Source organism: Pelobates fuscus, chromosome 8 (assembly GCF_036172605.1).
Source record: "Pelobates fuscus isolate aPelFus1 chromosome 8, aPelFus1.pri, whole genome shotgun sequence".
Taxonomy (NCBI): domain Eukaryota; kingdom Metazoa; phylum Chordata; class Amphibia; order Anura; family Pelobatidae; genus Pelobates; species Pelobates fuscus.
The window spans coordinates 176,310,424-176,324,852 of record NC_086324.1 but is presented as its reverse complement, the minus strand read 5'-3'; the positions used below and the strand labels follow the sequence as shown (position 1 = coordinate 176,324,852).

The 14,429-nt window shown below is 39.9% G+C and overlaps 1 protein-coding gene across 1 annotated transcript; it reads right to left on the bottom strand.

The window, feature by feature from the left end:
* Positions 1 to 10,711: 10,711 nt before the first annotated feature.
* Positions 10,712 to 11,701, bottom strand: LOC134571398 (olfactory receptor 6B1-like). The gene has a single exon (XM_063429602.1). It carries the CDS (start codon positions 11,699 to 11,701, stop codon positions 10,712 to 10,714), a length of 990 nt encoding a protein of 329 aa, XP_063285672.1.
* Between the last annotated feature and the right edge of the window lie 2,728 nt (positions 11,702 to 14,429).

The following is a 14,429-nucleotide window of genomic DNA, read 5'->3' as shown; positions in this document are numbered from 1 at the left end:
GAATACATTACATGGATTGCCAATTACCCGTTTGCAACATTGTTGCAAACTGTAATTGGAGGCACACTTATTCCTGGGTGGTCTGGTTGTTCGGTAGTTTCACTCAATATACTGAATGGAGTAATTCTACCGAACAATCAGATGAATGCTGCATACAAATCACCCAGGTTAAACTTAACACATAAATACATATATAATATGAAAGGCAGTACACTGTAATATGCTCCACAGTCTTAAAGGTACAGTATCCCAAAAGTCCCAATATGTCCATCGATGATTTTAAAGGGCCAGTAGCCGCCATATAAAGTACAATATGCCCCAAATAACCCAGGGGCCATAGTCAGTAGGTAGGAGGCTAGCAAACAGGCTTCTCCAGGGCCCAGTGGCGAGGTTAGTTCCGCCACATAAGGTCTGTAAAGTTTGTTTGTAGTGCAGGAAGGCAGCTTAAACAACCCAAACCAGAGTCTCTTCTTTCTGTTCGTGGATTGTGTGGAAAAGGGACAGAGGGAAGCAGTGCCTTAACAGTATCCTCAAAATCCAATCAGGAAAATTCAAAATGCAAAAGAGAGGCCAAAAAAACGAAATATGGTGCAGCATTTTCCGATGGTTGCTGAGATAAATAAAAGGAAAAGCACTTCCATTTTTTGGAGCTAGTAATTAGCTCCAAATACATGCTCTCGTGCGGAATAATCCCCACCTATCGATCTGTCCTCTCTGTGTATTGATTTGTTCTGATTGGATTTTGAGGAAACTTTTAAGGAGATACTTCCCTCAGGTCTCAATATATTTGATTAGATCAGGAGGGAAGAAATGTCCCTTCAGCTGTGATCATCCCTTACTATATGTGAGGTTTTAGCTCATTGTTTGTTATTAGGTTGTAGGACTAGATATTCAGATAACCAGTTTTTTTATATTGATTAATGTTGAAGAAAGAAATAAGTTTTCTGTTTCAATGAATCCCATTACCCCCCTGTCCCCTGTATTCTGGAATAATTATTTAATGTGACATTGTTACATGATGAGATTAATAAAACTCCTGCACTTGTTGTCATATCATATAACAGTTCTTAATATTTGATTAAAACCGGTATAACTTTGAGAGGGACACTGACCTGAAGCCGTTAAACTGATTTGATACAGGTTCTGAATGTTACGGGGATAGGGGATATTTAGAGAGATGTTTGCTCGGTGTCTAGCTGATTTGTGGCCGTCCGTACAGTCAGTGGATGAGGATGTTAGTACGGTCAACAACGGGATACATGGCATATTATAGCAGTTCTAGAAATGTTCTACCTAACAATGCCCAAGTATGACTTCAATGTCATGAGATAAACTTGCTTTTGCCACATCGGATCTTCGATACAAAGGTCCAGGTTATTAACAATGGTCTTAAACCTTGTTCCTTGTTAACCTATCCAGCACATTGTTTGAAATCATCGATTATGGATTACTTGCTCTCAATCTTTTGAAACATCTTAGAACACCTGTTCCACACCAAGCCTCATATTAATTCATAAAGAACCTTGGCAGGACACAGCCATCACAAGATGAACCAAATACATATATTATAAATAAAATGGGAGCAATGCAGACAATCTCTTGTCTGGTAAAAGGTCTTTAAGGAACAATGCTAATCTAGGGTATCTGGTGGATGTCAAAAGCCAGAGATAGTCCATGAGTGATAATAAGTAAAGTAAAAGGTGGTCTGTAAGTACGTCACTGCTAGGCAACGTCAGCTCTGTTGGGTCCTTGTTAGTCCATTGGAGTCAGGCATCATTCATAGGGAGGTGGCATTTTATCATCCATTCTGGGGGACTGTTTTCCTTCCTGTGTTGCCTTTTCCATGTGACACAAGCAAGCCCAGTCCCTCCGTTTGTGGGCTTTCAGGACCTGGACTGTGTACCTGCTCCAGCTCTGTAACTCTACGGTGACAGGAGTTCTATCAAATACCACCCCTCCCCCACTCACACCAGGTTTTAGGAGATAGCATGATGAGCAAAATGTGTGCTGTGTGTATTCTGTGGATGTAACTGCATGTACCGTGTGTGTGTGTGTGTGTGTCTGTAAATCTGTATGTAAATACGACTGTGTCACTACGTGTTAGAAGCCCTTGAATGAGTGTAGGGGGATGCCTGGGGGGAAACATGGGTAAAATACATAACGGAATGTGAGGGAGGTGCAGGGGGGTGTTTGATGTTTATTTATGTATAGTGTAATAGGCATTTATAAATTCAAAAATGGATCAGCGGCACGCTCTGTGCCTTATTTATTCAGATATCTATAACATTCCTCTAAAACCTCCAGAAAAGGTTGTCATGCGATGAGGGGAAGAATGCCCACATTGCCATGTATCCTCAGTTTTTATAATTTTTCATTAAAAAATGATTATATGAAAGTAAAATGTAAAACTGAATGTAGGGAAAACAGACAAAGAAAGACTGTGCACCAAGCCGTTTCCATGCTGGATTAGTTTAAACCAATCGCAGTGCTGTGACTTAGCATTCAAAGCCATTACTATCTCGAACGCCCAGTCTACGTGTCGCCCTCAAGACAGCCTGCTGGAAAGCATTGATGGATTTTTTAAATCTTGATTTATTCTTTGTAATTAAGCTTGTGAGCTCCGTTAGGTCAGCTTTCTCGCTGCTATTCTGAAGCACTGCAGACCCAGTGGCTGAAGCTGGACGGGGAGTAAGTGGTTTGGCCTTTTCTGTATAGGGTTGCGGTGGTTATAGCTCTCTGTGGTGGTTATAGTTCCCTACAGGGTTGATGTTCCAGGAGGGATAAGCCAAATGGCTAATGATTTAGGTAAACTAGAAAAATGGTCAGAGTTGTGGCAACTGACATTTAATGTGGATAAGTGCAAGATAATGCATCTTGGGTGTAAAAACCCAAGGGCAGAGTACAGAATATTTGATAGAGTCCTAACCTCAACATCTGAGGAAAGGGATTTAGGGGTGATTATTTCTGATGACTTAAAGGTAGGCACACAATGTAATAGAGCAGCAGGAAATGCTAGCAGAATGCTTGGTTGTATAGGGAGAGGTATTAGCAGTAGAAAGAGGGAAGTGCTCATGCCATTGTACAGAACACTGGTGAGACCTCACTTGGAGTATTGTACGCAGTACTGGAGACCGTATCTTCAGAAGGATATTGATACCTTAGAGAGAGTTCAAAGAAGGGCTACTAAACTGGTTCATGGATTGCAGGATAAAACTTACCAGGAAAGGTTAAAGGATCTTAACATGTATAGCTTGGAGGAAAGACGAGATAGGGGGGATATGATAGAAACATTTAAATACATAAAGGGAATCAACACAGTAAAGGAGGAGACTATATTTAAAAGAAGAAAAACTACCACAACAAGAGGACATAGTCTTAAATTAGAGGGACAAAGGTTTAAAAATAATATCAGGAAGTATTACTTTACTGAGAGGGCAGTAGATGCATGGAATAGCCTTCCAGCTGAAGTGGTAGAGGTTAACACAGTAAAGGAGTTTAAGCATGCGTGGGGTAGGCATAAGGCTATCCTAACTATAAGAAAAGGCCAGGGACTAATGAAAGTATTTAGAAAATTGGGCAGACTAGATGGGCCGAATGGTTCTTATCACATTCTATGTTTTTTTGGTTTAGGTTACCTTGCAATGTTTTTGAAGCAAAATAAATCATAAATATCTCTATAAAATCCTTGTCACTAGTACAAAATGTATTGTATGTTTACCATATCTTTTAGATTAGTCATTTTACTAAATATTTAATGTTTAGTTTGTGGGTGCACATCCTAATGCAATATTCTGCACACACCTAATTCTGTTCCTAATATTCTATGTTAGTGTGATTTAAACATCCTGATTTACAGATACTGGTGAGTATTATTTAATGTGCACTTTGAATTTCTTGTAGGGTATTATGCTATTTGGAAATAAATTAGGAGGGATTACCGTAAGAGGAAGTCAGTTCTGGTACTAGAAGTGCAGTAAAACGAAGGGAATTAATGTTAGTGATAAAATTTTCTCCTGAAGAGAATATAAATATTTGTTTCTTTATGTATGTTTTTCTATTACTTTATATTAAGCATGCGTGGGATAGGCATAAGGCTATCCTAACTATAAGATAAGGCCAGGGACTAATGAAAGTATTTAGAAAATTGGGCAGACTAGATGGGCCGAATGGTTCTTATCTGCCGTCACATTCTATGTTTCTATGTTTCTATGTTTCAGTGATTATATCTCTTTGCAGTGGTCATAGCTCTCTGCAGTGGTTATAGCTCTCTGTGGTGGTTATAGTTCCCTGCGGTGGCTATAGTTACCTGCGGTAGTTATAGCTCTGTGCGGTGGCTTTTGTTCCCTACAGTGATTATAGCTCTTTGCAGTGGTTATTGTCCCTTGCAATGGTTATAGCCAGGGCCGGTGCTTGGATTTTTAGGTACATAGGCGAAGATGCATTTTTCCGCCCCCCCCCCCCGAAAAAAAACATCTTCACCTATGTGCCTCTTAACCAGCCCCTCTCCCCTCCCCGACCATTAATGGTCCCTTCCCTGTCCCTTAGTGTTCTTCTCCCCTCCCCCCTCTTTTCCCTGTCTCTTGGTGTTTCTCTCCCATTCCCTCCCTGTCCCTTGGTGCACCCCACACTCCCCTTCCTGGTGTGTCAGTGTGTACAGAGTGTAGCGGAGCGCGGTACAGGAGCTTCAGTTTTCTGTACCCGGCCGAACTGACAGGGAGTGCTCTCTCTGTGAGCACCTCCTGTCAGTCTGGCCAGGTACAGGAAACAGAAGCTCCTGTACCGCGCTTCGCTCCGCTCCGCTACACTCTGTACACACTGACAGTCACACACTCAATGACAAACACACAGACGTCACTGACAGACACAGACTCATTGACAGACACACTGATAGTCACACACAGACTCAATGACAAACATACTCTCACTGATTTGACAGACACACACTCATACACTGACAAACACACTCATCATACACTGACAAACACACTCATCATACAATGACAGACACACTCAAACACTCACATGCACACACACAGACGCACTCACTCACACACACACGCTGTCACTCGCAGACGCACACTGTCACTTGCAGACGCACACGCTGTCACTTGCAGACGCACACGCTGTCACTCGCAGACGCACACGCCGTCACTCGCAGACGCACACGCCGTCACTCACAGACGCACACGCCGTCACTCACAGACGCACACGCCGTCAATCACAGACGCACACGCCGTCAATCACAGACGCACACGCCATCACTCACTCACACACACACAGACACATACACTCACACACAGACACATACACTCACACACAGACACTCACACTCACACACACACACACACACACAGACACATACACACACACACACACACATACATACACTCACACACATACACATACACTCACACACATACACTCACTAATTATTTTACAAATACATATTTTCCACCCAGCCTCCCTACCTGGAGAGCTGGTGTGGATGATGAATCCTTCCCTGGGGTCCAGTGGGGCTGCTGGGCGGCGTGCGGCTGTGCTGTAATCAGACGCGGCGAGGAAGCTTTAACCTCTCTGCTCTGCTCCCTCGCACGCTGTCTGCTGATACCGCGGGAGCCGGAATATGACGTCTGATTACAGCACAGCCGCACGCCGCACCGGGGGCCGAGATGGTGGCCCGGCAGGAGGGAGAGCTTCCCTCCTGCCGGTCACTGAAATCTTGCGCCCCCAGAGCCCGTGCGCCCTAAGGCGGCCGCCTGTGCCGCCTTATGGACGCGCCGGCCCTGGTTATAGCTCTCTGCGGGGGTTATGGTTCCTTGCAGTGGTTATTGTTCCCTGCAGTGGTTATAGCTCTCTGCAGTGGTTATTGTTCCCCACCGTGGTTATAGCTCTCTGCGGTGGTTATTGTTCCCTGCAGTGGTAATAGCTCTCAGCGGTGGTTATAGCTCTCTGCGGTGGTTATAGTTCCTTGCAGTGGTTATTGTTACCTGCAGTGGTAATAGCTCTCAGCGGTGGTTACAGCTCTCTGTGGTTGTTATAGTTCCTTGCAGTGGTTATTGTTCCCTGCAGTGGTAATAGCTCTCTGTGGTGGTTATAGTTCCTTGCAGTGGTTATTGTTCCCTGCAGTGGTTATAGCTCTCTGCGGTGGTTATAGTTCCTTGCAGTGGCTATAGCTCTCTGCAGTGGTTATAGTTACCTGCAGTGTTTAAAGTCCCTGCGGTGGCTATAGTTACCTGCGATCATTTTAGCTCTGTGTGGTGGTGATAGTCCCCAAGCATGGTTATAGCTCTCTGCAATGGTTATAGTTCAGGACAGTGGTTATCGCTCTCTGCTGTGGTTATAGTTCCCTGTGGTGGTTATAGCTCTGTGCAGTGGTTATAGCTCTCTGTAGTGTTTATAGTTTTCTGCAGTGGTTATAGCTCTCTGTGGTAGTTTGACTCCCTGCAATGGTTGTAGATAGTGTGGGGAGATGTTGACAGTGTGGCAGGTGGTGACAGTGTGTCAGGATGGTGACAGTGTGTAAAATATAGAACAACAGGGATATTCGGGATACGGCTGAGAGATCTATAATTGAAACATAAAAGTGTACATAGTGTAAATCTACATAGAGTAATTAGTAAGTGATCATGAAATGCACTCACGAGATGTAGATGAAAAGATCGCGTTTCAAAGGTGCCTCCCCCGGTAGTAGTGGGGGGCTGATGCCTTTCTCCACTTGCTTCCGATAGTAGATGAAAAAAACAGGACTTCCAGGTGGTGGAAAATATAAGACAATTTATTTGGGGTAGAAAGAAATCCCCCAGCAATAAAAATAAGAATACAGGCTTTAAAAAGAGGTCCTACGCGTTTCGTTCACCAATTGGAACTTCCTCAGGGACCAAATAAATTAAAATTACATGTGGAAATCACAAGCAGAAAAAATATACAGCCTACTCCCACCCTCCCACCAGTCCTGTTTTATAGGGCTAATCCCTGAGTTAATTGATAACCATCTGGGCGTTCTCCTTTCTTTCCTTCCTCATTGGTGGAACAGTGGGTCCTCTCCAGCTGATTTCTTTCAGTGTTAGTTGAATTTCCCGGGTTCTGTGCCGGCCGAAAACCGGAACCGGAAGTGAACCTTCACTTCCGCGTTCCACTGAGTCATGCGTTCCAACAGTGGAATTCAAAGAGGTTAGGATATATAGTGATGTGGCCATCTAGTGGTCGCCAGAAGAACAGTCCCAGAGGATAGAATTTGTAAATAAATTTGAATCTAACAAGAAAAAACATAATAACATCGGCAGCAAAAAGTGGAAAATAAATTTATGCAACATATATCGCTTATACACCTTGAAAACACAGTTCATATATAATTCAATATTAGAATATATAAATTTGAAAGAATGGTACTACATCTATGTGGATAATCTTAACTGAAGTGCCCTATTTGTGCTTAAATATTTATAGATATTTTGAGATTTTATTTGAGATTATTTAAAGTTATAAGAAGTTATAAGATATACAATTTGAATAATAATAAATGTGAATTTAGAAGGTGATATTTATAATATACACATCTACCCTCAAAAAACCTTTTATACGTGACACCTTAAATTGAAGAATAAGAGGTGGTGGTGATAGCAAATATCACCTTATCAAGGAAATATGTGTAAAATATGATGTCGGGGCTTAAATCAGATGCCCCCTAGGTATCAGTGCAAAGTTATATAGGTGTAATAAGAAAAACCCAGAAATGTACTTTATGGAAAATATATTAAATGCATCTACCTTAGATGTGTCTTTCCCATTAATAATATTACGGATTGAGGGAGATATGAACGGATATTAATCTAAGGACCACAAAATCACTGTGCTTTATAGGAAACAAATAAGATCTATATCTACGTTCAATCCCATAGGTTCTAATGTTTGCAATTGATGAATCCAAAAGGTTTCCCTTTGGGATAAGTTCTTAATCCTATCACCCCCACGCCAGTGGGGCATAACCCTTTCAATGCCCATACATCTAAACTGTTTCCATGAAAAGGAGGGGCATGTGCTGCAATGGGCAGAAACTGAATGGGTGGTTAACCCTTTTTTAATATTATTCAAGTGTTCAAGAATACGGACTTTCAAAATTCTCGTGGTACGACCCACATACTGTTTGCCACACGGACACTGCAGTAAGTAAACCACAAAGTCCGTGTGGCAGCTGATGTCTGATTTGATGTGGTATGTCTTCCCTGTTATATAACTGGAAAAGGTGTCAGATCTCATAATGGACACAGTTTTACAAGCTTTACATGTGTTACATCCCCTGCAGAATCCCGTATTGGTGTTGGTAAGGGAAGGTTTTATAGCGTAGCTAGGGGCCAGCATATTCTTCAAATTCTGATTCTTTTTAAAGATCACTTGAGGATGTTGGGATAAATGTTTTCCCAGCACTGGATCTTGTAATAATATTGACCAATGATTTTGTATTCCCTTTTTAATCTTCCTATGGTCAGTGTTGTATTGAGTGAGGAAAGCAGATCTAAATCGGTTGTCTGTAGTGTCAGGGGTGAGTTTGTCCTCCAATAACTTATTCCTTTCAATTTGTGTTAGATGACGAATTTCTTTTTCCAAGGCATTTCTCTTATATCCTTTTTCTAGTAGTTTCCTTTTGATATGATGTGATTGAGTGTGGAAATCATGGTCATGCGAGCAATTGCGTCTGAGTCTTGTAAATTGACTCTTAGCTATCCCATTGAGCCACGGCTTATGGTGACAGCTATCCTGATGTACAAAACCATTGCCGTCTGTTGGCTTGAAATAGCATTTGGTACGTATCTGGCCAGCTTCATTAAACAATGTCAGGTCCAAGAAATTGATTGTGTCTTTACTCCAAACTGGGGTAAAGACCAGATTATATTGATTAAAATTTAGATATTCAACAAACTCAAAAAATAAACTAGAAGACCCCTTCCAAATAATGATCACATCGTCAATATAACGCCGCCAGAGCGTTGGTGACAGTGTGTGTGGGAGGGTGACAATATGGAAATGGTGACGCTGTGGGGGAGTGACAGATCTGGAGGTGGTGTCCGTGTGGGTGGTGGTGACAGTAGGGAGGTGGTAGTGTGTGGGTAGGCTGTGGTTTAGTGACCAGCCTCTCCATACTAAAATACCTTTTTTTTGTGTGTGTGTGTGTGTAATCCATTCCCTGGTGGTCCAGTGGTCTCCCTGGTGGTTTGCTGTGTGCAGAGCTGAAGACAACGTGTTGTAGATCTTGTGAGCTCCGGCGCTTTATGTATCTGAGCATTGTCATGGCAACCCACGGCAATGCCCTGATTGGCTGCAACTCGCAAGGTCTGGAGGCTGATGGACTCTCTACCTCTCCGGCAGTAGAGGGGCCTCTCATACAGGGAAAGCTGCTGGGCCCCCTGTTGGTGTCGGGTCCTTGGCCATGGACCGAGGTCCAGACACATCAGTCTGCCATTGTAATGACCAGTTTGGCAAACTTGTTAAATTTCAGAAATAGGTTCTCTCGAACTAGTGCGAACCGGCTGAATCCCAATCTAATCTGCCTTGATTATAACTCATAGAGACAATGTAGGGAGTAGAATATGTGGACGGTGTGGAATATGTTGGCACTTTATAAATACCAGTAATACATAAATAAAGATTTTTTGTGAATATTGACTTTTATATTGCATGTTACATAGGGATGGCACTTTAGTATAGTTATAGGAGGAATTAACAATATTATTCCTCTGTTAGTGCTCACCATTTTTATTTATCTGTTTAGTGAACCATTTATCAGGATTTTAAATGGTTGCTGCACTGGATATATTTGTTTAGTGGCCCTTATATTACAACGATTTTACATACATTGCTGTAAGATGCTAGCTATAAATATGAAATATAGGGCATTGGGCCCCATAAACCCATGTTGGCTGTTCCCCCTTGATGGCATTCCCTGCATATTCCGATCAATAAGCTACATCGGCAATATGGAAGGTACATTAAAATTGTGTAATTCACAGTTTAGCCACAAGATGCCACCAAAGGAATAAATATAGAGCAAATATAAAGTAATAGAAAAACATACATAAAGAAACAAATATTTATATTCTCTTCAGGAGAAAATTTTATCACTAACATTAATTCCCTTCGTTTTACTGCACTTCTAGTACCAGAACTGACTTCCTCTTACGGTAATCCCTCCTAATTTATTTCCAAATAGCATAATACCCTACAAGAAATTCAAAGTGCACATTAAATAATACTCACCAGTATCTGTAAATCAGGATGTTTAAATCACACTAACATAGAATATTAGGAACAGAATTAGGTGTGTGCAGAATATTGCATTAGGATGTGCACCCACAAACTAAACATTAAATATTTAGTAAAATGACTAATCTAAAAGATATGGTAAACATACAATACATTTTGTACTAGTGACAAGGATTTTATAGAGATATTTATGATTTATTTTGCTTCAAAAACATTGCAAGGTAACCTAAACCAAAAAAACATAGAATGTGATAAGAACCATTCGGCCCATCTAGTCTGCCCAATTTTCTAAATACTTTCATTAGTCCCTGGCCTTTTCTTATAGTTAGGATAGCCTTATGCCTACCCCACGCATGCTTAAACTCCTTTACTGTGTTAACCTCTACCACTTCAGCTGGAAGGCTATTCCATGCATCCACTACCCTGTAACCATCACAGGAAAAGGACAATATATTTACAATGATCCTCCTTGATTCCTGATAATCACATGTTTTATTTTCCTGGCCAATAAACCTATAGCTAATTTAATCTCCTGATTTCTCAGGGTGTATATAATAGGGTTTAGCAATGGGGTCACCACTGTATAAAGTAAAGAAAGTTCCTTATTGACCAGCAATAAATATCCCCTAGCTGGGACAACATAGACCAGGATCAGAGTGGCATAGTATGTGAAGACAACACTCAGATGAGAACTGCAGGTGGAGAACGCTTTCTGCTTGCCTTTGGCTGAGGGGATCTGTATAATAGCCATCATAATATATCCATATGTAGCAATAATGAAGAAGAATGGGAACAGAGTGTCTGTAGATGAGAGCAGTAATACAATGATCTTTATGGAGGTTGTGTCTGAGCTGGATAGGTCTAAAATAGGGGAAAAGTCACAAAAAAAATGATTGATGACATTTTGTCCACAAAAATCTAATCTGCATAGAAATCCTAATGTGATTGACATGATGACGAAACCCACAGTCCAACATGTGAGAGTCAAGCGGAAACACAACCAGGAGTCCATGATCGATGTGTAATGTAATGGTTTGCAAATGGCCAGGAATCGATCGTAGGACATTATGGTGAGGAGGAGACTCTCTGTCACAGAAAAAACCCCAAAGAAGTAGAATTGTGTGAAGCAACCGGTAAGAGATATAGTGATCCCACCATTCAGTAATGTATGCAGCAAATTAGGGACAATGTTAGTGGTGAATAAAATTTCAGACATAGAGAGATTACACAAGAAAAAGTACATTGGAGAATGAAGGCATTTACAGAATAATATGAGAAGACAGATGATGAGGTTCCCGGATAAAGTTAATATGTAGGTAGTAAAAAAACCAGCAAATAAAACAAGCTTGAAGCTGTGAAGGGTCTCAAATCCCACAATTCGAACTTCCCTTAGAGTTGTATGGTTCTGAAAGCCCAGTGTGGCAATATTACATTGAACAGTCATGTTTCTGACAATCTGGAGCCAAAAGATGGCTAAATGTGAGGTTAAAAAAAAAAAAAAAAATATATATATATATATATATATATATTGATATTGATATTGATATACTGATAATCAAACCTTTCATTTTCCAAATATGTTTCCATCCATCTATCCAACCATCCATCTATCCAGTCATCCAACTATCCAACTATCCATCTATCCAACCATCCATCTATCTATCCAACCATCCATCTATCCAGTCATCCAACTATCCAACAATCCATCTATTCAACAATTCAACCATCCATCTATCCAACCATTCATCTATCCAACCATTCATCTATCCAACCACCCATCTATGCAACTATCCAACAATCCATCTATCCAACTATCCAGTCATCCATCTATCCAACCACCCATCTATCCAACCACCCATCTATCCAACTATCCAACCATCCATCTCTCTATCTATCCACCCATCCACCATCTATCCAGTCATCCAACTATTCAGTCATCCAACTATCCAACCACCCATCTATCCAACTATCCAGTCATCCATCTATCCAACCACCCATCTATCCAACTATCCAGTCACCCAACTATCCAACTATCCAATCATTAAACTATCCATCCATCTTTTATGCCTGATAAAAAAAAAAGATCAACCTAGACATGACTCCAATTTTCACTGTTCATGGTCCAAATGCTGTAATTGTGTGACACTGCAGCGTTTGCAGGAGTTTATGTACTCACAGCAAAACTGGTGGACTTCAGGTTGGAACAAATATACATATTTTATATAAAAAATAAAAATTCTAAAGTTGTCCCAATGAAATATGTTGTGCATGCTTATTGTAGGCAAAAGGACCAAAAGCAAAGGTTACGTAGAGCGGCTAACGTGTAAAAAAATTCCTATATCTGCAAATCTGTAAATTAAATAAATAAACCAAACATTGTGCAAGTGTGACGGATTTAAACAATAAATCACAACTCTTGTCTTGTTCAAACTCAAATGAACTAAATCCCAAATTCCAGCTCTGGGTTTGCAGGTATAGCGAGAGAGAGTTGGAACCAGACAAAGCTCATTATCCCACTGATAGACACTGGGCTTCAAAATCCATTTCAGCTGCATCGAACTGATCAAATTCCTGTTTATCCACGCCTAGAGCCAAATCCTGGACACATCGATTTATTTAGGCAGAAATTAACAGGATTTTGGTTAATTCAATGAAGCTGAAACAGATTTGTACACAATTCTAATAGACTAGACTTTGTCAGCTGCAAACTCCGAGTCAGGATTTCTGGTTAATGTGAGTTCAACCTACATGGAAGGTGTGATTCATTGTTTAAAGGTCCGATGTAATTAAGCTCCGTCACAGCAAGTTTCTACATGCTGCTTTTATAGATTGATATCCATTCCTCATTAGCCGTTTAAGCAACCGGCAAGCATTTAGCTTTGTCTTGCTGGTAATGCATAGCCAAACATAAGAATACACAATCAATTGTACAGTCAAAATAATTAAAAAAAAAAAAATGTGCAGAAAATGTTGCAATATACCGATAAGTGTGGTTTTTCTGTTTATTTTTGTGCAAATTTCTAATCAAGATAGAAACAAAAATAAATGTAAAAATGTATCCAAAAATATGAAATCATTTAAAAAGCTTATGGACTCATGGCTTTGAAGAACATTCTTGAAATAGCTGGTGATTATTGTGGAAGTTTAAATCGGAGGTTACTAAGAGTTTTTGATCTAATTTCAATTTTCACAGCAAGACACGTGTATACATGATTTTGGTAGTTAAGGGACTTACCAGTCACGGGAGAACATGTATATTCATATATTTCAAATCATTTAAAACTATCACAGGCTGTTTAGTCACATGATAATTTAATAATACATAAGACCGAGTGACTGTGGTTCCTTTACATAAAGCTTTGAATTATCCAGGTTAATACATTTTATAGTCTATTGATCTCTGCTACTGATGACAAGTTTGTCGGAATTAGACGACAACCACACAAGGGATTAGACCTAATTTCACACAGCAGAATTAAATAGTTCCCCGGGGGTGACGTTTGGTTGTTCCTGCTCACTTAATGACTTCTGTAGGCAAATAAAACATTTACCGTTTTCTACCTTCTTAATATATTTTAATGTAATAATCTTAAAAATGAATTTCCTATAATCAACTTAATCTAAACATAAAAAAGCACAGAACATAACCTAAAATAATATATTTTTTTAATTTCTGATCAATTCTTTAAGTTAAAAAAATATAAACTAAGGAAAACTAAAACTGTTAATAGGTGATTAGAATGTAAGGATGTTTAAAACGAGTTTAAATTGGATAATTATAATTTTTTTTTAAAATCTTCTTGTTCACCAGTCAAAAAAATAGTATAAACACATTTCAGACTAATTTACAAATGAAAAGAAAAAATCTCAGGCACTCACTATGATTGTATCCAGGCAGGTTTATTTGCAACGTTTTGACCTGTCAAGGTCTTTATCAAGCATGCACCACAGTGAAAAATGTATTGCATTTATATGCACACAAATTACAAACCATCAAATCAGATCAATGTGACAATTAAACAATTCATCAAAACATATGTTAAAAGTAATGTAATCAATACAATAAATTGCTATACCAAACCCTTACTAAAAAAACATGGTAGGGAATGAATCAGTAGATGGCTAAAGAACGTAGTTAAAAAAAATATATAAAAAGTCCAGGTTTTGTAAAA

What these genes read in the sequence shown, in the direction of transcription:
- LOC134571398 (XM_063429602.1), bottom strand. Translation starts at nt 11,701, where the DNA reads ATGACTGTTCAATGTAATATTGCCACACTGGGCTTTCAGAACCATACA.